We start from the raw sequence: 25300 nt of genomic DNA, 5'->3' as shown, positions 1-25300 counted from the left end.
TATCAGATTTTTCTCCGTTTATACTCCAATTACCCTAATTATTTTGAATACCTATGTAGCTTCTACAAATCAGTGGATAAATTACAGTTTCTCACGTGGTAGTTCTTTGTGTTTTGAAAATTAATTAGCCTGTGGTCTGACCCTGAAACCTGTATTTAACTTAGATCGAATGCCCATCAACGTGAAATATCTCTATCTGTATGTATATATTATTTCCATACATTTATTTATTATGCATTGAGTATTACATTATTATTATACCTGTACATAACTGTATCTATATATTCCGATGGAGCCTCACAGTTTGGTACATAATGTTCTGTTCTCTATCACCCGTAAAAGCAATGTGGTGCTCCTACGTAATTTGCTGCTGCAGTACCTTTGCATTTTGTACATGCTCAGGAGCAAGGCGAGGAAGTTCTTCCTCCAGATCAGGGAACTGTAAGTGCCTCTGCATCTCCTTGCTCCACCCAATCTTCCCCTCCATAGTCCTGTGTAAACTCCTGTACAACATTGCTTAGCAACATTCTGCTCTGCTAATCTGAGCTATTTGTTCACACTGACTGAAATCATAATGTTAAATTATAAGTTATTCTGAGGCACTTACAGTAAAAGTTGCTGAGTATTCCTTTGCATTTCTTTTGGGTTTTGGTAATGGCACACTTCATCCGCAGTGGAATTCAGGCTGGAAAGCACATGTGCACAATCAAAGGAGAGGAAAAAAAAAAGATACTGAGTGAAGATAAAAAAGTTTTGGCTTTTCCTTGATTATTATTTAGTGTTATTTTGTTCTTAAAGTCATCTTCATTTTATACTCTTTTAAGTACTTGTCACACCGTGCTTTTATGATGTTAGGGTGACCAGACTGGGCGAGAATTGGGAAGAAAACTAAGAAAAGGGCAGAGTGAGAAAGTTATCTTGTGAGACATTTTTACTAAAGTCTGAAAAATTCCAAGAGGATTGAAGGACAAGGGAATGGAAGAAAACAAAGCACTTCTTGGTAAAGGAAAAGTAAAGAATATTCTTCTGAACTGGCAAAATGAGTTCTTCATAGGTCTAATCTAGCAGAAGTATGAAAAACCTGCTCCCAATATCCCCACTGACCTCTCCGAGCACTCTACAACCTGTTTGATGGCAGGAAGATGAGGCCTGAGTGGAGCTGGGATTGCTAGCTGGCTGCAAAGCTAGCATACTGATGGGTTTGAAACCACAAAACCTCTGGGAGTGTTACTGTGAAAAAGACTGGGAGGTGCTTTGAACTTCTTGCATATCTCCCATACAGATGACTGCTTCTTATGTATTCAGAATGGTATCCATTATTCAAGTGTGAGAATTTGACGTGTCATTGATCCTGAATAGAACCAATAAGGGTTTAGGCTTCAGTGAGGCTTCTGGGAGGATGGAAATTGAGGGGAAATATTTGTATCACCATTGATGATAAAAGTCCAAATAACTCTTGTTGAAACTCACTGTGTGTGAGAATTAATGATATTTAAAATTGAGTAGAAGAATGGCTTTTCAGGGCCGTGTTTTTCCTTACACAGCCCCAAATAGATCTCCATCTGTTCTTTCCACCTTAGGGTGCAGGATGACCTTCTTCAAAGCAGTTGGTTATCTTGTGTGACTGTAAATACATCTCAGGTAAAAATACTTTGTGTACTGTAGACTACAGCACAGCTTCTGCCACAAACCAATACAAAGTACCTTCACAAACTTCCAATGAAATCTTTCTAAATTTAAGGCAAAGTCACTAGAAGTTACCCGCCACTCTGAAATAGTATTAAAAATCAATATTTCTATTAGATTACAATTCATGTTCTTGCGGCAAATTTGTAACTGTGTGAAAATGATTGATAAAATTATATTCCTGTGAAGTCTTCTTGTCTGAGAGTAAATACCAAAGCTGGCTCTACAATAGATAGAAGTAACCAAATCTAGAGGGCTGTTATGATGGTTTGGTTGTGAAGATGGTTGCTGTTGTTGTTCTGTGACATTTGAAGATATGCTGAACAGGGGGAGTGTCAATTAATGTCACTTCTTGAATGTTTGTGGGAAATGTGTGACGGAGATGTGCCTGGCACCTTCCTGGCAGGTGACTGTTCTGATCCAGTTTCATGTGGCTTGGCCGTGCCTTGGCTTAAAGCTGCAGAACTTCATCTCTAGAAGTAAATAAATTCTGCTATCTGTTTAGAGTGTAGTGGTAACTATGAGAAACAGAGCATTTAGTTAATGAATGAGACAGATACTGAGTTCTAAAATGTTACTTGTGTGTTTGTTTTTAAAAACATTTATTTCCTTTCTTTTAAGTATTTTTCGTTTTCAGGTTGAGTGTGGAGAAAAAGAAAGCTTCTTCACTGTGTGAGTGCAGGGTTGATTTTTGTTTGCCTTTTTTTTTTATTTCCCCTATTTTTTAAAGGGCAGTAAATATAAACAGAGGTAGACTGAACATTATATTAGTGTATCAGCATTGAATTCTGCAAAGTCTTTACTTTGTTCACATCTGTAAGCCTGTTGACTCTATTTGCAGCAGTAGCCCCCACTGCTCAAAGATACATATTCTTGACTTAAAATGAGTGAAATACCAAAAGTTAGTGTTTGCATAAGATAAAGTGTGTGCGGAGGCACTAGAAGATGGAGTCTGCAAAATTGCCATCTGCAAAGGGAGAAGAGTAGAATCCTACTGTTGAGCAAACTACTAAGTTTCCAGTGGTTCCTGCCCTTTTGGACTATGCTGCTGCTCATTTGTCACAACACTAAAGTAACTCACAAGAATATTTTCAGGGAAGAAGGAAAATATGAAATAAGGTGTGATGATCTCAAGCTTCTGTACTACAAATCAGTTCCAAAGAATTGGAACATTACACCTCAGCTTTGTAGATGAACAAACCATCTTGACCTTCAGGACAAGTAATGTTTGCAACAGATGATATTGCCAGCAGGCAACAGATCAAGATTTCTATGTTCTGTCTAAACTGGAAAAACAAGTTGCCTTCTTACATGTCCATGGGCAGTTTGGAATCGACAATGATAACTGTTTTTTATAAAGTATACGTATTTTCAATCCATAACAAAGGGATAAGCAAAATGCATTTAAGTTGCTTCATTTTGGATGTGATTTTGTAAAAAAAAAAAAATGGCATGTGTCAGTAATGATCTAAATAATGTTTAGATCATTATATAATAATGTTCTAATTAAGATAATAATGTTCTAATTAATCAACTCCCTGCTTGGTTGCAAGTCTTCAAAGTCTCTTACTGGCTCAGGTCAACATCCATCTCTTCACAAGCAATGAAGTCTGAAAAGCCTTGTAAATCTTGTGGAAAAGGAGAAAGAAAAAGTTCTCTCCCAACTTGTTTCCTTTGATGACATACCCAGACCTATGTCTGTGTCTGTTCCAGACATCAAGGAATTGAATCCCCCATTTCAACTGGGACCATGGACACAAAGCTGCCGTCCACTATCTGGAGGCTGATTAACTGTTCTGCTCCAGATAGGTCATAAATGAGGGGCAGAAGTACTGAAGGCCTGCAGGAAACACCAGGAGAGCAGGGAAATATCTAGAGATCACTACCACATTTTGCAAATATTCTGCAAATGAAGGAAAAGCCATGCAAGAACGTGTTCTGTCTGCTCTGCCTGTTTTGCAAACAAAGAGAAGACTTTGTTCTGAAATAAAATCTTGCTAACAACGTTCAGTCTACCTCTGTTTCTACTTACTGTGCTAAAAGAAGGGGGAAAAAAAAGACGCAAAACAAAAATCTAGCTCATAGAATTTCCCACAATTTTAATATACATTTAACTTTGCTTCTTTATAAGATGCAAATACAAGCAAATGAAGCCATCTTAACATTCAGATTTAAACTTCAGCAAGAGAATTGTGTACATAACTGGTGACCTGAATGCTTTCCTCTGCAGCCTATTTCTAGTGACCCTCCTTTAGCATGGGTGTTGGACTAGATGACCTCCATTGGTCCCTTCCTGTCCCTGCAATTCTGTGATTTTGTGACCTTGTTACAAGAATCCTGATTCCACATAGTCAGCTCTGTAAGTCCCATTCCAAAAGAGAATAAGAAGCAAACGTTTCAGCAACTCCTCGCTATTTTATTCAGTATTAACCTTTTTCATAAATTATAGGGAAAATTAATGACCTGGGAAACCACTGTTCTTAATGATAACTCCCTCTCCAATGGATCCAACTTACATATTTCAGTTATTAAAGTTTCTCTTGCAAGCAAACTTGCTGATTCGCTGCATTGATCAGCCATTTCATCATCCTTTGTGAGTAAGCTAACTCAGTACGTTCCAGTTAATCTTTCTCTAAGGGTACAGGAGGGAATCAACATCTGTCTTCCTTTCTTTTTCAAAGGAGTTTGTAGGGGGAAAAAAAGCAGGGGGCATCCAAGGATTTGCTATTCAGTTCAAATCTAAAATCTTCATATACCAGATAAGATTTGCTGTTTCTCAGCTTCAACTGAAAGAAAAATCGGCTGAGAACATTAGATGAACTGAATACTAAGATTTTAAAAAGTCATCAAGAAGCTTAGGAAAAAAAAAAAAAAAGATTGTGAATTCAAGGTCTTCTTAAGTTTACCATTTATATGTCAATATTTATTGACAATAACAAGTTTTCCCCTTCTATTGAAACAACGTTATTATTTCAAATTTGCAACAACAGGAGAAAGATGACTTGTTTCTTTTGAATGCTTGGGTGGTCTATATGTGCAGATTTCCATTTCAAGAGTTTTAATACCCCATTAATAGAAACAGACTTTACTTCCATTCGTTGACTACAAATCTTCTGAATTCCTTATTAATCCCAGCTTTGAAATTATACATAGTGATATTAAAGAGCGAGTGAAATCCTGGTCCAGATTTAAAAGACAGTTCATTGGAGGGCTTTATGCTCTGATCCCTTCAGTGCTCCATTTTCTGGTCTTGAAAAAGGAACGTTCCTATGATCAAATATTTAGAGATTAATTCAATTTATCTTTCTGATTCATTATTTTATATTTTTATACAGATGTTTAGAATCCAAGAATCTGCTCTGCTTGATTTGGAGGAGGATCCCTGAACTTTTCTAAGTCTCAAATGACTGCTCAAAGAAAGAAATATCAAATATGACATTAAACAATTGTTTTATAGGTCTGAAAAACCTTCCTGCTTTTCAGAATTTTACTGTACAAAATTTCATGGAACATCTCTGTTTTAATGATTCTCAATTTTCTAAGGAAGAAAAGGCATAAGGATAGAAAGATTTCACTGAAACACTCATTGAGACTTTTCAGTATGTGGTCTGAAGAAGAGTTTTCTGTTTGTTTTTTCTTTTTTATCCAGTTATTTTCTAGACCAAAGTTCATAATGTGCCTGTTATCAAGAAAATCCTTTGTTATTTGAAAGCAAACTGCATACCAAACTAGCAATGAGTTAAATCTGTGTAAGTATGGAAGTTGTGCTTGCAACACATAGAGTGGAAGGAATAGAGTAACTTATGTGCAGAACTCTTTCGTCTTCTTAAAAGTGACATTTATTTCCTTAATACATGTTTTCATACATACTATATATTGCATTCTCACTTAAAGAAAAAGTTTACAAAGATTTAGTTATGCTGTAACTGGTAGCAACACTGAGAGTGCCATTTGTAGTTGGTGGCCTTTTTGTGAAGCACAGGAGTTCTTGAATTATGGGATATGTCTTTGATTAATCTGGTCACATAGGATGACATTATTTTGACCAGCACATAATACAGTATTATTTCTCCCAAAACAGCAGAGGCTTGCAATGCAATGACATGCTGAGTTTTCTTAATAAATAGGAAAAAACGCAGGTTGAGACAAAGTTTTAGGACGATAACGTCTACCCTAAATTAGCTCTTTTTCAGCTAAAAAACATGCTACATATTTTGCATTTGGCATCATTTAGCAATGCATTTAGTTTTTTGTATTGCAAATATTTTGAATGCCTATGTACTTGGGACTGAAACATAAATGTTCTACATAGTGATATTTTCAATTCCATACACTTTTTCTCTCTCTCTTTTTTTTTTTTGTTTTTTTTTTTTGCAGGGTCATCATTTTTTATGATACTATTGGAACAATTTTAAGAAAGGCTCTTGTTGCAAAATGTCTATTAACCTTGCGTATTGTCTGTGTACCTGGCAGTAACAAAGAATTTTAGATCACTTTTCTCAGCTTTGGATAAATTTTGGTCTAACCCTCAACATAAATAGCTGCAAAAGCAATTTTTCCCCAGGAAGTATAAGAGGGTACACAGTGCAAGCCTTTGCCTCCTGCCACTGCTGGATATTGCTTTCTATCAGACTCATGCAGAGTGCTGTATCTGACCCTGTTTCAGCAGAGAGCATCTCCAGCTATCTATGGCGGTAATGAAACATCTCTCAGAGTTGTTGCTGGGGAAAAAGGAAGAAAGAGAAGCTTTCTTTTTCAGGATGGTGCCAAGTTGTTGGATTTACTTTGGCCAGCAGAACAACAAAATCAAGGACTTTGGCTCTCATTTTTGAACTTTTTTTATTACTCTACTTGAGTTGAAAACCGTTTCTTATTTATATTTATTTCCTAAATTCTGCTAGCATAATGAATGTACTAACTTGACTGGAGTAGCAGTATGCCCTGCCTTTACCTTTCACGATCCCTTTGTGATATTTGTCTCTCTGATACCACATCCAAAGGAGGCAGCTGCACTTTCATTTCCTCTGCCGGCCCGTGCTCGTGTGGATGGCTCCAAACCCTTCCCACAGCGCTGGCAGTCTGATGTGAACCCCCTGGCAGAGCAGCCCCACGCAGTTTCCTAGGAAACATGGCCGCCGAGATGCCCTGTGAAGAGCAGCAGGGAAAGTACAAGAAATGAAGGCAGTTTCTTTGGGATTTTTACCTAGTTTATTACTCTTCAGAACAATATCAAGTATGTAAGCAATCTACTGCAAATAATAGCAGCACTGTGGTATTTGAGTTGCCTGTCATAATGTACTTACCATAGTTATTTGCTAATCGTTGAAGAAACAGAGCAAGAATTGAGTTATCTGTCTGTGTGGATTATGTCTTTCCTTTCGTGACAGTGATTTTCAGCTTTTCATTATGCTGTCTGTAGGTGCTGCTGGAGGCCTGTGGTCAGTTCCGAGGCTTACACAGGGATGTTGCAGGGAAGTCACATGGGTATTTCTCGGTTGAGGAAAACCATTACTATTCCTAAGGTGGAAGAAGAGAAGGAGGATATATTTTATTTCTGCACCTTCACAGTGATCACCTTTCTTTGACCCCATAAATTATATTCAGAATGGCAGGATTTGAATCTCCCCATTAGTGAGATCTCCACAACAGTAAAGCATTCTTATAAAGAAAAAGCTAGATGTTTATTATTTGTATTGCCACCATTGCACAATGCAAAGTGCTCGTGTCTGCTGCAACACCATTGGCTTCAGTGATGAATAGACCAAGAAAAAAACTGGCCACGTTATTTTTTTCCTTTCTATGGCTCTCTGTACTAGGGCTCACACTGCTCCTAGGTGGCTTATTAATTGATGCAAAGAAAGTCTCTTAGGTGGTTTACTGACTTTTTTTTTGTAGCAGAAAGTGAGGAGATTTATGGTGACATGTTCCTGCAGAAGATATTTTCTGTAGCTACTGAGAAAGCCTTGCTTTTGCATAAAATGGTCTTTAGTCTGTGAACATTAGTGCATTACTTTGAGGACAGAGTTGTTAGCTGTGACCTTATCCCAGTGCTTGATGCCCAGGTATGGCTTGTTGCTTTAGCCTAGACATGGTGAAAGCCCGTAGGGAGAAAATCTTCTAGCCAACTGGAGATAATAGAAAAAAGTGTATTGGAGTTACTCTAGTAAAATTTAGACTTCTCAAGAAGTATAGAAATCTTGAACGGTATGTCAGTGTTCCTTTTTTTTCTGTCAAAGGAAACAAAACTAGAGCAATTTTGCAAACACTAGTGTTTTGTTCTGCCTCCTAGAATAACTTCTGGTCTGATCTAATTTCATGCAATAACTTTTGGCTGTGGTGAGAGATGATCATCTCAGTAATAATGGAGAAATATATATATTGCTAAATACTGTTTTTCTAGACCATGTCCTTTATCTTCTTGCTATTCTTTCTTATCTGTCCATAAGCGAGTTTAAAAAGAAATCCTTAAAGTTTTCCTTAAAGGACTCCAGTGATGCTGATAGATAGGGTTACTACCCTTAGGTGGGCCAAAACTGCTGCAAAGCACTCTGGTTAAAAGTGATGACCTTCAGAAAACTGAGGGAACATAAGAATGCATAAAAATCCATTGAAACTTGAAACTAACCACTTAGTGCTGTAACACCTATTTACTGTGCAATTCTGGCTTGAATTCAGAAATTTATTACACAGTTTCTTATAGGTTCCTTTTATTCTTTGGTCAAATTAGAGAAAGGACCCTTTAAGTGCCTTTTTTTTTTTTGCATTATCTTGTTCATTATGATGATGAATTCTCGATCCTTTTCCCTTATAGATGTCATCTGTATTTATGCTGCATAATAAGGCAGACTGGAATCCGAGTCAGGGTTTAGGGAAGAAGGGTAATTAAAGAACTGTAGGGTTTACGCAGCAACCTAGGAAATATGCCATTTAGCCTTGAGTTCAGGGATTTGTAAAGCTAATAGGTTCCCAAATAATCCGTGTGAATGCAATTACGCACAAAGAGGTGGGGGAGGGTAGAGGGGCAGGAGTGACAGGGAGCAGATACAAGCCTCAGCTGAAGAGTGCTGGCTTTGCAAGACTGAGTAGCTGAACAAAGCTATCTGCCTTACAGCGTCTTGCCTTTCCTCCCACTCGCACACAAATTTGTATTTGCTAATAGCACTGAAATATCACACTGTAGAAAACAGTTGCTGCAGAAGGAACATCTGGTTCCACAAGGCTCAAGCAGCGGCATGAAACGCTCCAAAAAATTCTTCATCAAACCTTGTTCTTTTAACTGTTTTTAACAAACTTGTGAAAACAGGCCTGTGGTAAACAGTGAATGGAATCCAGGTTTATGTTTTTCTATGTAGCTTCTGGTCACGTCTCCTGATAATAATCTGATTTTTTGGATGATATGAAAAATAATATCACTTGGTGGGGAACAGACTTTATGAGGATCTTTTTTCTTCATGTCACAGCAAGAATTTGACTTTTGAAGCTAAACTTGTAAATTTAGCAACAAAGGTGTGACCCACAAAATTCACTGAACCCCTTACAGCATGTTGAGAGATACGGTCCCACAGTGAGCTACTTCAAAGACAAATCTCTTTGACCAGCTGTCATGTAGCTTTGGGTACTGCTGCTGCTTGTTACATATATAGCTCTTACCCTGTGAAAGGCACTGTCGTGTCCTGCAGCCCTAGAAAGGCAAGGGGTAAGGGCGGTAGGAGTTGGAGACTGGGGTAAAAAGTAAGGTGTCTCTGGCAGAAAATACAGCTTGGAAGTGAATGATGAAGGGACTGAATATGCATAAACAAGACTATCTGGTAGGATTAATACTGTAATTGGGATTTTCTCCCTCTTTGACCATCCCGTAAGAAGGATGCTGGCTGATCTACACAAAATTTGTATAGATGTATATATTTCTGATTCTTTTTGTTGTTGTTGTTTTGTTTTTGTAGTTCAGCTCCTCTTGTATCCTGGAAATTATTGCACCAGTATGAAGAAGTAACTTGCTTACTCTGTCAGCCAGCTGCAGACTGCATGTGTATTTTTAGCCGTAATTCCTCTGTATTGACTGTATGCTTGTATTTATGTCTCCAGCTGGGGACATATTGAAGTCCCACAATCCAGTTAAGAGTCAGCTGTGCTGATTAAATCAAGGAAAGAGGCCTTTTTGTCAACTTTGTTTCCCCAAACTCTGCTTCCCAGTGCTTTCTTCTGCACTGTGCTCCTTGACTGAGTTTAAAACCTGCCATCCTGCACTGATGTATTTTTTTCTCTGTGCAGGCCAGCACGTGGTCTTCTGTCAGTACTACATCTCAGAGTAATGTTTAATATCCATAAAAGCTGTGAGATAGAGATGGTGTACCTCGAGGGTTTTGTCTAGCTTGGAGAACTAAGAAAATTTGTTTGGATTGAGCCAGAAAGGCCTCCAGTGAAAAATTCCTGGGCCATACAGATGAGAATTTCATGGTCACAAGCTAAACCAGAAAATTTTCAATGTGATTTTTGATGTCTGTTAGGCTAATAATTTGATGGCATTTGAGAATCAACCTGTATTTACATAAGACTTTAACCTTCCTCAAAAAGCATAGTTTCAGCATAACTATCTTCCCTTTGATGATAAAGCAAAAGACAAAGGGGCCATACTAAAGATACTCTTCTGAGAAAAAAATGAATAGCCTAAATATCTATTAGGCTGTTCTATACAAATGCCGTGAATGTACTACATCTAGAATTGGTTGTTCTGACCTCTTAAACATCTGTTAAATTTTCAGAATGTACATAGATAATTAACACGGAGGGAATATTCCCCTCATGATTAAATCATATTTCTGAAATGTTTAAGTCTTCAAAGCGGATGAAGACACTTCCTTTCTGATCAGATAAACGAGGAAGATATATATACACTTTTTTAACTGTAGGGGAAAAAAGAGAAATCTCAGCTGTTCAATAAAGCACCCAGTTATATATGTGCAGCAGAAGCAGTGTTCAGTAAGGAAACATCTAATTTTCAAAGTCCTGAAAGGTGTCACAAAATTTCCAGGCACATTTTGCTTTCAAGCATTGGAACAGGCTGCCCAAGGAGATGGTGAAAGAAATACATAGATGTGGCACTGAGGGACATGGTCAGCAGGCATGGTGGGGATGAGCTGATGGTTGGACTTGGTGATCTTAGGTCTTCTCCAACCTTAATGACTCTATGATTACTGTTGAAAAGGCTGAGTAAGACTCAGAAAATTGACACTTTTTGAATGATAATTATTGTAATACATAAAGCTACCAAAGAACATTCCTTGCTCTCTTTTTTTGTTTAAGTTTTATTCTATATGAATGCCGCTATTGGAAGTAAATTTGTATGTGTTTTCCTGTCATTCTGAAGAAGAATATGACAAAAAATTACCTACCTCCTGCACAATATTTTTGTTCTTCCCCAAAGGTGTAATTTATATATGCATTTTGTAATAGCCTTTCAGTGTAAGCCTTTTAGATTACCAGATTTGCTGCAAAAACTGAAGAAACCAAATACTGGAGTAGCATCTGTATCTTTGACATATAAGCATATGTCAAATGGTTTGGTGTTTTTCTAGATACCCATTCAAAAAATAAGAGAGCATCTTTCTGAGAAAGATGTATGTTTAGCTCTGTTATCTGCCATTCTATAAATATTGTTCAAAAATATACTGTTATACCTGTACTAAACCAGTACTGATGTTGGTCAATCTGATTGTAGAAATACTTGTGAACATAAATTTCATGATCATAATAGATTGAGTTAATATTGCAGCCACTGGATATGGGAACTGTTTCAGTGGGATGTGTGGTTTTGCTGTTGTCTTGTCCTTCTTAAGGAAGGGATGAATATCAAGTTTTAATGTATTTGAGGTTTTAAATGCCTTTTCTTGATGGATGTGTTGCTGTATCATATTCTTTTGATCATCTGGTTTTCAAAATATAGTTCCTATTTTTCTTAATCCTTTGTCCTGCAGTTTCTTGGATTGTTTGCTTTTGCTGTATAATGCTTGTACAAGTCTTACAGTACTATTTATTTGATTGATGAAAATCAGTGTGGGCACCTAGTGATCCCCCTACCCTCTTCTCTATTTGGCTAATACAGTGACTGAAAATGCTTTCATTTTGTGTGTCGCATGTGTATAGTTAAACAAAAAAATACTCATCTGCATTTTGTATGCTACTTTTCAACCTTTCCAAACTGTACTGCTTTTTTTTGTTGTTTTTGGTTTTTTTTTGTTTGTTTGTTTCTTTCTTCTTTTATTTTGCTTCTTAGTCCAAGAATGCTTTTACTCTCTGAGAATGGGGATGGAACATTCAAACTTAGAAATAGTAAGATACATTATATACAGGGAGTTATTCATTTGGTGCATATGATATAGTAAAAGAATATGTTGACTCAAATATCAAAATTTCTTCAAAACTCCTTGAGACCATATTAATTCTTTATGTTTTCTTCATTGACATACAGCAGAAAATCAACTTTGATATTGCTAATGAAAGCAATGCTTGATTAAAAAGCATAGGAGTATTATTAAATGTTCCCCTTTTTTGCGCAGAAACACGAACAGATAGAACAAAGAAACTGTTTAGACACTACACAGTTGGATCCTATGACAGCTTTGATGCTTCAAGGTAAGGATTTTTCTTTTTGGTTGCAATCTGTTTACAAAGCCTTTTTGAGTTTTATTTAATTGTTACTTACGATTTAGACTTTAGAGGAGAAGACGAAAGCAGATTACTAAACTGAACTTCTAAGATATCATTCTACTTCTAAACCTTTTTATCATAGCTTACTCTTATGGGGTGGGTTCACAAAGATAGTGAATAATGAAGTAACAACAAACATCACTATTATGTTCTTATGAGTGGTGAAAGAGATCAGCATTTCACAGAAGTTGTATGTTCTACCTGCTTCCACAGTCAAGGGCCACTTAAGTTGGACATTTCACAAGATCAGGACTTCTCTTGGCAGAATCATACTTGCTGACAAGAAAACCAAAATAAAGTTTTGTGATTTATTTTTCTGAATGATATCTTAGATCCTAAGCAGAAATTAGGCTGTTGGAAATTAGAAATTCTAGAATTTAGATAAATTGTAGTTTCTGCTGAGTATTAATGATTTTAAAGCAGGTTCTTCTGCATGTACATGCATAAGATGTACAGCCAACTTCTGGTAGGAAGTTAACTGTTAGTGTCTTCTTGAGAAAATTGTGGTGGCATACTGGAATCTCTTACACTTTTCTCCTGACTGTCTAATTACAGCTTTTCAAGAAAGACACCTTTTTTGTAGGAGAAGAGTTCTGAAATGTGTAAAGCAATGATGGCAGAGTTTCATGTGGCATGTTATCTATTTCAAGAAAAAAAATGTGCTAACTGCTGTTTCTATTGTGTGATCTTAGTCTCAGTTCTGAGCATTATGCATAGTTTCTATGCCAGTTAAACAATTTGGAACAATTTGGAGGGTGGAATTCATGTCTGCTGAAGTTGTTTGGATGCCCAGTGCATCCTTCCCTGTTCCTGCTGGTCAGTGTGCAAAGCTCTGAAAGGCAGAGCCCGCTGGTCGTCTACTGCTTACAGCCTGTAAATATTTGGAAAATACTGATGCTTTAGTCCCACTGAGTTGTAATTTGAAGGAGTATTGCAATGCTGGATGACGAGGGAAGGTTTGGTGGCACAGTGGGAGAATGCACAGACTCATGGGTGAGATATGATTATCCCATCTTGGAGGGTCTGATGTTCCTGTTACAGTGCGCAATGTGCTGTAGGGCATCAGCTCTGGCTACTGTGGAGCAGAGAAATCCCATTTCCACATCTTGCATATTGCCCTGCTGTGATCAGCCAAGTTAACAGAGCTTTGCACAGTGGGACAATGATGTGATTGACTACATAGTCTAATAATGATAAAGTTGTCAAGAGGAGCTATTATTCTGTGCTATGAAACACATAACTGTTCTGCAGAGCAAGAGAACTGGTTAAGAGTTTCATTTTCAGGGAGCAGAGATGGCTTTCTGCAAGATTGTCTGATTATTATTCTATAACCATAGTCTTGTATCTGAATTTCAGTGTTAACAGAGTTGTTTCAGTAAAGCATAAAGCTATGGCTACATCACATTGCCTCACATCTACCAAATAGTTCCACTTGGAAACCTATCTTTACTTTCTAACAAAAAATGTTTTCATTTGAAAATGCCAGGTTTTTCCTTTTCTTTTTTTTCCCCACTCTTAAAGTATTAGGTTTGTGTAATGCAACAGCAAAGCTCTAACAAATTTACATTGCCTAATTCAGACTACAGCCAGGCAGGAAAATTTATCAGATAAAATGAAAAGTTTTCATACACACCCTAATCACTGAGTAATCAGATTTGAAGTATATTTAAAATTGTTCCTGATTTTGTCATCAGTATCTTCTAATTGTCTGAGAAGTACAAGGGAAAGCAATAGAGTTCTCTTGGCAGCTTCTGAGTAAAGCAAAGTTTTGGAGAAAATTCATTTCCACAAAGAATCTGAATCCCAGAGGTCCCGTTTTGAAGAATCGTAGTTGATAGCCCAGCAGTACAAGTTGAAATTGAAACGGGAAGGTACAGGAGAGTAGAATTAATGGGAAAATCCAGGAAATAGAGCTGAAAGGTAGACCTGTCCAACACTTTTTTTTTAGAGTAAAATATGTTAATTTTAGATTTTTTGTAATAATACAAGAAAATTAAAATAAAAAAAAAAGGTTTTCGTGACTGAGTTTCCAAAAAAGAAAAACATTTTCTCTGAGGCACATATAATAACTTGCTGTAATGAGGTGTTTACAGAGGACATATGCCACATTGAAAGGTGACCTTCCTTCTTCATCTTTTACAGACACACCACATAGAAGAAAAACACTGTTCTGATACTTGCTTTATTAAAACTGCAATAGCAAACATGCAGTAGCATGAAGTTGAGATTCAGATACTTGACTGAGGCTGTAAATCAGCTTTTTGTACATCTAAATGGTAATTTTACGGGTGCTTATGTATTGTGGCAAAGAAAAAGAATTTGTATTTAAGAATGACAGGAAGTTGGTGTCTCCTGTTAGTATGTCAAGTACATTTAACTCCTGGCATGGGCTTCTTCAGAGAGAGAAACTGTTAAAAGCAGCAAACACGATGTCAAACTAACAACAGTTAGTGATACTTCCAAGTTAGTATGCTGCATTGATTACTTTCTCTGTTATAGTTTTCTATCAAAGTAAGGGAAGAATACAGGAAAAAATGGTATCACCACTTACAGCTAAGCTTTAATAAACATTTGTTAGAAGGTGATTGTGTTTATGTGCTAAGAAGAGCTTTGAAAGCAAAGTATTAGCAAAGCCAACTCAATTCCTTTCCAGAGATGAGGGGGAGTGAGGGGAAGTCTCTGCTCCCCTCACTTTCTCCTTCCTGCTCCCAGGAAGACAAAAACTGCTGAGTAGAAATATTCTGTTCAGAAATCTATATTAATAGGCTTATTCTCATGCAGGAAAATATATCGTACATGGCATTTTTCATCTTTGGGAAAATGTGCGGCTTGAGTAATGAAAGTTCATTAAATCCTGTTTCAGCTTTGCATATAAATGAGTTATCCATACATTAATACTCCAGGAAAATGGATAGTATGCTTACTAACATGCAGAAAGGCAGTGAGGCTTCCTTGCCAGTACAAATAATCATTAAGTGTCATACAAATATAATATTTGAAACTACCGAGTCAAATGTATCAACTGACTTAAATGCTGATGGGATGTATTAATTCTGTTATGCAAAATGATGTTGTCTCTTGAACCTGTCATGTGCTGCTACTGCTGCCATTCCTTTATAGGGATTTCTTTACTATTTTTTTAAAAACTTTTAATAACTAATTTCTTTCAGTTTCCTTTAATCCTATGCAGAGAGATGAACACTGACGGGAAGGATAGGCTTTATTGCAACTATGGACATATGAGAGGGGATAAAGCCTCTTATGCTAGGAGGACAAATGGGAATATATACGTGTCTCTGGACATTCGTCTCAGGCTTCAGCTCTGGAGGCTGAGCTGAAAAATGGGATTGCCAAAGTTTCCTTCTGCCTCCCAGATGGAAAACACAGACGGCCCCATGCCTACAGTGGCTGGAGCGTGGCATCAAACCTGTGGAAATAGAGTGGGCGCTGTAGGGCATCAAACCCCAGGCTAGAGGCTCCACTTGGTGGCACGAATTGTAGCCACAGACAGGAACAGAGAGCAGGCATGGACAAAAAGCAGATACAACAACACAGTTGCAGGGAGATAGATAAGACAGCTCTGACATGTCCCTAGAGTTCTTTGGCTTCCCTGCTTCTGTGTTCAGGAGCAGTTCCAACAACCATGAGACACTGCTTTTGAGAGTTGGAGGTAAGGGGCAACCTACTGAGTCTCGTCTGGAAAAATATTTGTTCGTGTCAGTCTTGTCTAGACTGAGTGGGCAATACTGTACACCGGCAAAGAAGCCTTCAGAAAACTATTTGTGTGCCTTAAGCCAATTCTTTCATGAAGTCTTGTTTCATCACAGTTGAATTCCAGTTTAATAAGAGAAATTAATACTAAGGCATAGAAAGGATGTTGAATTTTTTTTTTAAATTTACATTAAAATCATCATAGATCTTTACAAATTATAATTTTTAATCTGCTTTTTAACCTGCAGTGAGGGAATTGATTCTATCAAGATAGGTTAGGGAGTTATTCACTCAGGAAAATCAGAGGGAAGACAAAATTAAGTCAATTAAAATGTGTAAGATTAATTATTGTTCAATTTCACATGTAAAATATTAGCTACCTTTTAAAGGATGTGACTGGTGATAACGTAACATAGTTTTATACTCTACAGACATAAATAATACAAGAAATTTCGATAGTGTGTAAGGATTGCAAACTTGGTTTGGTGGAAACACATGCTCCAGTTGCCCTTACGGATTTGGGAACTTTACGATGTGGATGTGGGAACTTTTACTACTGCATTAATTGCATCATCTGCCTGGTACCTTCAGCAGAATAATGAAACAGCAAAAGTCAATAGGATAATTGAATTGCCAGATTCAATGCAATTACAAAGTATATGATATAAATATAAGGTTTAATGTCTCTTCCATGACTTCCCCTTTCTTCACAGTCCAATTGATTTTCACACCTTTTTTTTTTTTCTAACCACTTTAACTGGTACTAATCACTGCACAGGAGAAGTTTTCTTGGTGTCTTCTCATGACCTGCTTTGACTACAGTGCTATTAAGAAGCACATGTGAAAAGATGTAATAATAAATTTTTTCAAAGGTTGATTGCCACAGAGTTAATGATGGAACTGAATTTATTTGCTTTCTGCTGTTCTATTTTTTGGATGAAGAAAAAGAGGAAAATTAGATTGTGTAGTCTTGGAAGATATGTGTAAGAAAGCTTAATTAAAAGCTTAATTCATTAACCCTAATGGCCCTACTTAAGACTCCTGTGGCAGTGACCACATCTCATGAGCTTAGAAGCTGATGGAAGCAACTCCTTAAAAGCTAACTGACGTACAAACCCATAAAAAAAAAGAGAGATCCATCTCAGCTTTATATGTCATTAATTCTCTGTTGATGTTGTCCTCTGCAGTGTTGGGTAGAGCTGTATAAGCTTTAACAGACAGCTCAGAGAGCCTCTTTGGCGCAGATGAAGCTGTCTGCCCCAGGAACTCCACATACCTTGTAGTACTTTTTATATTTTTATTTTATAACCTGCAGAGTATACTTGTTGAATACCTCAGTCCTTGTCCCAAAGTTGTGCTGTGATTGGAGCTGCCTTAATACCTGAAGCGTCAGATGTCATACACAAGAATTACGTTTTTTGTTTTAGTGAAAGCTTTTGATTTGATGCAGAAATACTTTGATCTAATTTGTTATTTGGCTTCGTGTGGAAATCGTCTTATTGTCTTATTCCTGGAGAAATATGAATATGAATATTCATGACTTTATAAATATACTTTTAAAATGAATGGAAATTTTTAGAAAAACTCTGTTCTTTGCAAGTCCTGAGGAAGAAAAGTGAGGTTTTCCTGGTTGTGGATCAGCAGTGGTACCACTTCTATGTTGCAGTGAATTGAGCATATGTACTTGCTGTGGGGTGCTTACTTGTGTGCAGCTATCGGCAGCAATCTGTTAAGTCTGGCAAAGGGTTCTTCATGAAAGTTGAAGAGATGTCTAAGATCCGTTGTTATTTTCTACATTCTGTTTTCCACGTTTTCACATTGCTTCTCCCTAGACCTGGAGAGTATGAGGGGAACACTGATAGAGGTATCATTATCGAGAAGAGGGGATTCTGCGTTATTATAACTGGCTGCTTCTGGTCTTCTGCTGGATGGCACCAGTTCTGCTGTACCCATTTTTTCTGTGAGGTTTGTACTGTTCAGTTCATCTCTTTCAGGAACTGGAGTTAGGATATGAAAATGAACACTTGTTGCTCCTAAAAATAAATTATTTGCTTTTTCTTTATTCTGGGATTGATACATTGACAGTAAGTTGAAAGGAATTTTACAGTGTTATTATACAGTATATATATTTTTACTGCAGGTATAAGTTTTAAACAGTATTCCTGGTTTTCTTTTCTTTGATGGAAAGAAACAAACACAATAATATTTTTATTTAGAAAAATAATATAGCTCAGTCTTTGTCAGGGAGATGGTAGCAAAAATATCTGAAAATGCTCATACTTGTGGTGTATATTCATATGATGTAGTGGATGTGTTTACATCTGAATGCATGTTAAGATTTTAATGAAATGAGATCTCTGCATATGTTATACTCTTGGTTCCTTCAGATAGAGAGAACAAGCAGCACTGACCAAATTATGGAAAACAAAGTGTGAAAACTTTTTTTTTCCTGTGTGTATTGTTATTTTATTTCTACAGATATTTGGGTAGCTTTCCTGATGCCTATTCTGACTTAATATATGCTTGAGTGTAATAGTATGATAGTGTGGAACTGTGAAACCATTAATGTGTGAGACAGAAAGACAAGGGCAGCTCATTTTTAATACTTTATGCCTCATTGACGTGAAGAATATAATTTAATATAATTAGAGAAAGTAAGTATATGTTTAAGCAATAATTAAGGCATCATAGCTTTTTGTGGAATAGGAGATATAAAATGTGAAGTCTTTCATTTACTATTATTTAACTTCTAATGAAAATGATCTCACTTGCTAATAAACAGCTTTGCACTTTGCCTTCTCTGCTATTGTATGCTGCTGTGACTGAGCTTTTTATGTTGGTGACTACAGATAATATTTAAAGTAATTGCTAAAATAAGTGGGGAAAAAGGGTGTGTATGTGTGTATGTATCTGAACTGTAATATCACTTTATTCAAATCTGCGCTATAATTGCATGAAAATGCATGTTAAGATCTACCGCAATTACACTAAGATGCAATATTCCACGGTGAGCAGTGGGAGTTTCCATAAAGTTGTGAGACCATTTTTAAGTTGTTCGCTAACTTAATAGTCAAGTTTGTTTGAAGCACTTTAGTAAGATCCTACTTTTAACAGCCAATGATTTTGCTACCAGTGACTTAAATTTATGAAACATTTTCTAGGCTATATGGGCTAAATTTTTAGAGGTAAAGTAAGGATAGACCAACAGTTTCCAAGAAGAAAGTTAAGAAGAATAAATAGCTCTTCCCAATTTTAAAGTTAAAACTGTGTAACCATAGGTACAGAAGATCCTGTTTGTCAAGGCCACGATTTGGTAATGGGCCATTTCCTACAGAGCCATTGATGCACTCAAGTTCAGTTCTCTGTCATTCCTCTGGCCAGCTGCTGGAGGTCAAGAGGGAATTTAATCGGAACTCCTGAATGTGGGGAGGAATAAAGCATTCAAAAGTAGAACAGAGAGAGGTAATATGAATATATACATATATATCTATATATATGAAAAGGAGAGAAAATGACAGAAGGTGAGGACACAAGAAAAGACTGTGAGGGTGTGATAACAGGTTAGTTAGAGGCAGAAGCATAATTACATGCAAGGATAGAGCAGAAGAAAACAGGAGATTAAATGTTTGTTTTTCTGGGAAAATGAGAACAATTAAGTTTCTAAGAAATAGTGTTATACGTTCTCAAGTCCCACTCTCCACTGTGATGACTTAGCTTCCTCTACATGACCTTTAATTCCCTGCTCCCCTACACCTTTGGCCACCTTTCTCTCACCTAGTCACTAGATGAGCAAAAGCCGACAGATGGTGCCTTTGATTGTAAGTAATGCATTTTTAAGTTTTAGCAGTCCAAAGGAACAAATAACTGTGGTCTTTCCCCTACAGGGAGCAATAATTTAAATCACTTTTTTCCTCCCTCCAGCCAGAACTTCACAAATATTTGTTGCATGTGCAGAATTTGATCTACAAGGCAATTTCTAAGGGTGGCTGGCAGATAACGTATCTTTTTTTCCTGTGAAAAAAAGAAATTATCAATCCAGAAAGGGGTCACTATAAAGCTCACTCATCGCACAAAACGTTAAGGCTGATGAGAGAAGGATGTTTTGTTCTGTTCTATGACAAAACAGGTTCTGGAGTTGCATTTCTTTGGAGGCTTTTCTCCCGTCCTATTTATACAGATGGACTTGCTGTAGGGCAAGCAATAGCTGCTGTCAGGGTATACACCTGGGCTTGAGTCCCATCTGTGGTAGACTGCTTTCACTTAAACCTGTACCTTCTATTGCTGATGAATGCCAAGAACCTGACAAATAGAGCACTTCTTTATCCAAGTCTTTTGAAACTTAGTCTTTCACTGCCAAGAGGTGGATTAGCTCACTCCTCAGAAGTTGTGGCATGCAAGTGGGGATGTCAGATGTGGATGACTGGCAGATCTACCAGTTGAATAGCTGGTGATCTTACCGGGGATGCCTGTGCACTCTGGCTTAACGTATCATCTTTCATTCTGGAGAAGGAATCTTTAGTCTAAAGTAAGCCTTTGTGAAAATATATCGACCAAAGATTTGTTTTAAGAGAGAAGCATTTCACTAAAACTGGTTTTGTGAAAAAACTCCCAACAGAAGATTAATGAAGGTTCAGAAGGTTCACTGTTGAAAACTAGAGCCTATGTGGAGTAGTTTGTGTTGTGCTTTAAACCATCAGTTCCAAGGATAGACAGTGTCAGATCCAGTTGCAGTTGCAGCTGTAACAGAGGTGGTTTATGTCTGTACTGCGAACACTTCAAATTTAATAAATTTTGAAATACACTTAAAATTGAACTCAGTGCAACTTTAATAGGTCACCCAATTTAGTTGAAATGCTAAACCAAAATTTCTACTGTCTCCAGTACATACAGTATAAAAACTGTTCACTGCCAGAAATTAAGCTGTAATACAACCAGCAAGAAGAGGGGGCAATATGGAGAGATTCCAGTTCAACATTAACTTAATTAAGAAAGGTAATTGCTGGTTTAAATAAAGCAGAGTTCTTTCTCTTCATCAGCTGGTATATCAGTGATTTTTCACTATTGCTACCAAAGCTGTGAACTAAACTGGCCATTCTTTGACAGAATTTCTGAAAACTATGATACTGTTAGACAGGAGCACTGCTAAGATGGGCATTTCTCAAGCTTTTTTGCAATTCAGAGTTGGCTTAATATAACTAAGGGCTTTAGTGTAATTAGAGATGAGGCAAGGTGGGAACATATTTCAGAAAAAAGGTAAGGATGCTGCCTCCTTTTTAACGTTAATGAGGTTGTAAAACAATATGGTAGTTAGCCAGGGTTTTTAAAGGGATTGGTGCAAATTAAACACCAATTGAAACCTTTTCTTAACTTCTTTATAGAAAAAGCCTAGAATATATAACTTTCTCATTCTTTGCTGTCTTAAGGCTTTTGGAGAAGGAAAAAAGCAGAAAAGTGCTTTTGGGACAAGCTTTACTCAGTGTCTTTGATAATACTTTCTGTGTTTTGAGACAGAACTTGAATCTTACTTGTAACATATGCCTTATAAGGTGTCAAGTGTCATAAAATTTTACAGAAATTTTAACACTGATTATTAAAGCTAAGACTAAATATAAAGTAGAATTTTATGTGAAATACTCATGTCTATAAAACTAAAACAAACTGTCAGGTTACTCAGATTTCTTGTGGCTAGATCTGCAGTCAGTTTCCAGGAAATGCAGGACGGGAAGAATATAATTCCTAGAGAACAGGGCATGATGGAAACCCTGAAGGATCCTTTAAAACTAATTTGAAGTTTAAAACTGAAGTCAGAAGCGTATTCTAGAAACACTCTTCAAGAGATCCTGAGGAAAGCTGATATAACCCCCTTGTATTACTGTGAAATGTGCCAAAACATGATGACAGTATTGCACAAGAAGGGTCATGTGTTTCAGGGAGTTTATAAGGAGTATGTGGTCCAGCTTGCTTGCAAGCTGATGGCGTATTGTGGGGAAGCACCAGATGTGCTTGTCCTGCTCTTGCACCCTTCTCCGGTTTTGCCCTTTCAAAGAGGCAGGATGTTGGATCTGACCCAGCATGGCTGTACATATGTCATTCTGGCATTTGCTAAAAATGGGAGCGAAGTCCTGTTTGATGCGTGCCAACTCTGAGATAAGCGTAGAGATTGATTATCAGGCTGTATGAACTAGTTAAAATGCTTCATCAGCTGGAGAAGTTAGTTACTGTTATATATAGTTATGTTTTTCTACATTCATACCATTGTCTTAAATCTGAATAAATCTGGATTGACGTCACTGGTTCTACCTTTTTTTCACTTGACCTATTTGCTAACCTTGAAGTTATTTTTTCTTGTTATTGTGGTTGTCTGCAAGAATACTGACTACCTTTAGCAAAAGCATTTGAAAAATTATTGTTTAAAAGAAAAGCTATAGAGAGAGGTAGCATGGTTACTAATAGTGAAAATTACTCATTTTGTGTGAACACTTTATTAAGATTCTTAGAGAGAAAATTCCTCTTTCTGTGTGCTGTGGTGGCAGTAAATAGCAGAGGCTAGAACTGCAACAGATTTGGATGGACAAATACAATCCTAAAAAGGATAAGTATTCTAGTTACTTGCACGTAGTTGTTCAGTCTGTTTATTTGTTCAAAGCTCGTAGTATGAGCAATGAATATTAATATTTTCATGCTGCAGGCTTAGATTGCTCGCAGGCTTGATAATTACAACTGAAAATTGCCATTAAGTATCAGGTGTAAGTGGAGTGTGCTGCAACCCAAAAGACTAATGTGATTGATGGAACAGGTGTATGAAGGGTAGGATTCTGCATTATAAAACCTTCATGTTGCATACTAAAATTACACCTACCTAAGTGTTTCATGTTTAGTTCTCATTTTGTCATGTGTTGTTATTATCATTCTTTTAAATACAAATGAAGTTAATTAAAATAAGGGAATAAAGCTTTTCTTTTTTTTAAATCTCATTTTGCCACCCTCCTCCCGCAGCATGCTTTTTTTCTCCCTACCAATGCAAATGCAAGAGAATAATAACATTTCTTTTAAAAATGATAATAATAAAAAGCCTATATATACTGTATTCAAGTGTAGGATTGTGACCTTATGATTTGTTTTTTTTTTTCTTCTTATGCTGTCCTGAGATTTCCTCATAAAATAAAACCAGATTTTACTGGATGATTTATATTTCCAGGAAGTTAATTTTGACTTCCTTTGGTTTTTTTTTCCATGTCAGTATGTTTCTTTACTGGTTACATCCCAGCAACTGAAGGTGTAAATAGGGAACGTGGGTATTATTTCAGATTGTCTAATCTCCTCTTTTACACCCCAAAGAATATAATCTTACTATATTAAGTGCAATTAAAACTGACTAAAAGAATGTGGACTGATACAAAGATATGTACAAACTCTCTCTTTGCTTCTATATTGCGAAAAAATGCGTAACTTCTCTGAGTCATAAAATTTGATGTTTTTTTTTTTAAGCCTCTATTTCTATATAACGTTTTACAGCATAAATTCGTGGAGGTATGTAGCATTGCTATTCTCTTTAAAATAGATTGCTTCTTGCCCTTCATAATTGTGGTTAATCTTTTGGGCAACTCTGTCAATCATAGGGCTGGGAAAAACAGCACAATCTTTCTGACTTTCTAAGGAATATCGAATCACTTCATAAGTGATTTTTTTTTGTTTTGTAACTTAGAGAAGAGCTGTGCATTTTTTACAAAATTTGTCAAGTGTTCAAAATCTAATAAAGGCAACTTGATTACTTCTTCAAAAGTGTGAAACGTCTTTTTAAGTTGAGGAAGTCATATACGCTGTCAGGTTTTACTATCGTCTATAATGATGTCACAATGCAAGGGACACCCATGAAATCTAGGAATTAGGGAATGCCTGTATGTCTCTTCTGACATCTTACAGTTTAGCATTAATAAACAGATGAATTTCAATGGATAATATGCAGCATTGCATTTTGCATGATCAAATAGGCTTTTACTGAACTCTGTAGAAACAGTACCGATACATGAGATGAAAGACAAATAAATGGATACAGAGATGTGAGATATGAAAGACAAATACAGGTAACGGAGGTATGCAGACTGTCACTGAAGCATCTTCTTTTCCTTTCCCATTCCACAGCAAACTCAAGAAGATATGGGTATGCTGAGTTAGACATTCAAACATGGAAGAGAGCTGGAATTCATATGTAGTGTTGAGCATATTGTTCCATTATCTTCACAAATTCTCTTTCCAGATGTAAAGATTTAAAATAAAATCTTCTACCTTCTTTTCTCTTTGAATTACATATATGCAGAGTCGTATGCAGACCTGGTTTTATGATTGTTTTTTGTGAAATAGCAAAATCACTTAGAGCTCCTATCACTGTGAATATCTGATGAAATAATTAGTATTCTCCAGTATAACTATTCTGAAGACATTAAACAGCATTTTGAGGACTGTAATGGTTTTTTTGGATGGACAAATGTACATCAAAACATAGGGTTTTGGTCTTATATAGGTCTTATATTTGGTCTTATATTTGGTCTTATATAGGTCTTATTTCATTTTATCAGTAAATGTTGTACTGCTGTGATAATTTTGCATCATGATAATGAAAATACTGTTTTGGGAAACAGCTGAACTGCAGTCTAGGTCCACTTTAGGTATGGTAGCTTGATAAAAAAAGAAAATTAAGTCTGTGCCCTGACACCTTGTGTAAAGAAATGTCTGTGAGTTCCTACAAATGGTGTTTTTTGGGAATAAGGAGAAAGAAGGGGAAAGTCAAAGACGACAAAGAACGGGATAAATCTTTTTACTTAGATATGCTATTGTCAGAATCTCATGACCTCACATGTTGAAAGCAGAAAGGGTGACTCTGTATTTTCAGCTATTCTATGTGATTCTATTCATCCCTTCTCCTTTACATTTTAGTTATTGTACTGTCATTAGTACTCCTTGGACTTCCACCTTCATCTACCTAATACGGGGATTATCAACTTAAAGTTTAAAATTTACTGTATCCTGATATTTCTGTTTTAATGACAGGTTGAGTCTTCCCTGAGTGTAAGATTGTTGAGGTATTTACCAACTATCTATTTGAAAATATTTTCTTACAGCCCTTCTCCCAATTACGTTTTGCTATAAACTTCCAGATAAGCAAATGTTCTACATTATGAGGAAAATCATTTAGATT

General features: G+C 36.6%; 1 protein-coding gene across 11 annotated transcripts in view; it reads left to right on the top strand.

The window, feature by feature from the left end:
• Positions 1 to 25300, top strand: part of SHANK2 (SH3 and multiple ankyrin repeat domains 2) — a 344725-nt gene that overhangs the window by 182451 nt on the left and 136974 nt on the right. For all 11 annotated transcript variants that reach the window (XM_021402182.1, XM_021402180.1, XM_021402178.1 and 8 more), the window contains one exon: positions 12243 to 12318. In XM_021402182.1, coding sequence (XP_021257857.1) covers positions 12243 to 12318 — 76 coding nt within the window. The remainder of the gene's footprint in view (positions 1 to 12242; positions 12319 to 25300) is intronic.

The sequence above is a fragment of the Numida meleagris genome, chromosome 6, assembly GCF_002078875.1.
Source record: "Numida meleagris isolate 19003 breed g44 Domestic line chromosome 6, NumMel1.0, whole genome shotgun sequence".
Taxonomy (NCBI): domain Eukaryota; kingdom Metazoa; phylum Chordata; class Aves; order Galliformes; family Numididae; genus Numida; species Numida meleagris.
This window is presented reverse-complemented; position numbering and strand designations above follow the sequence as displayed.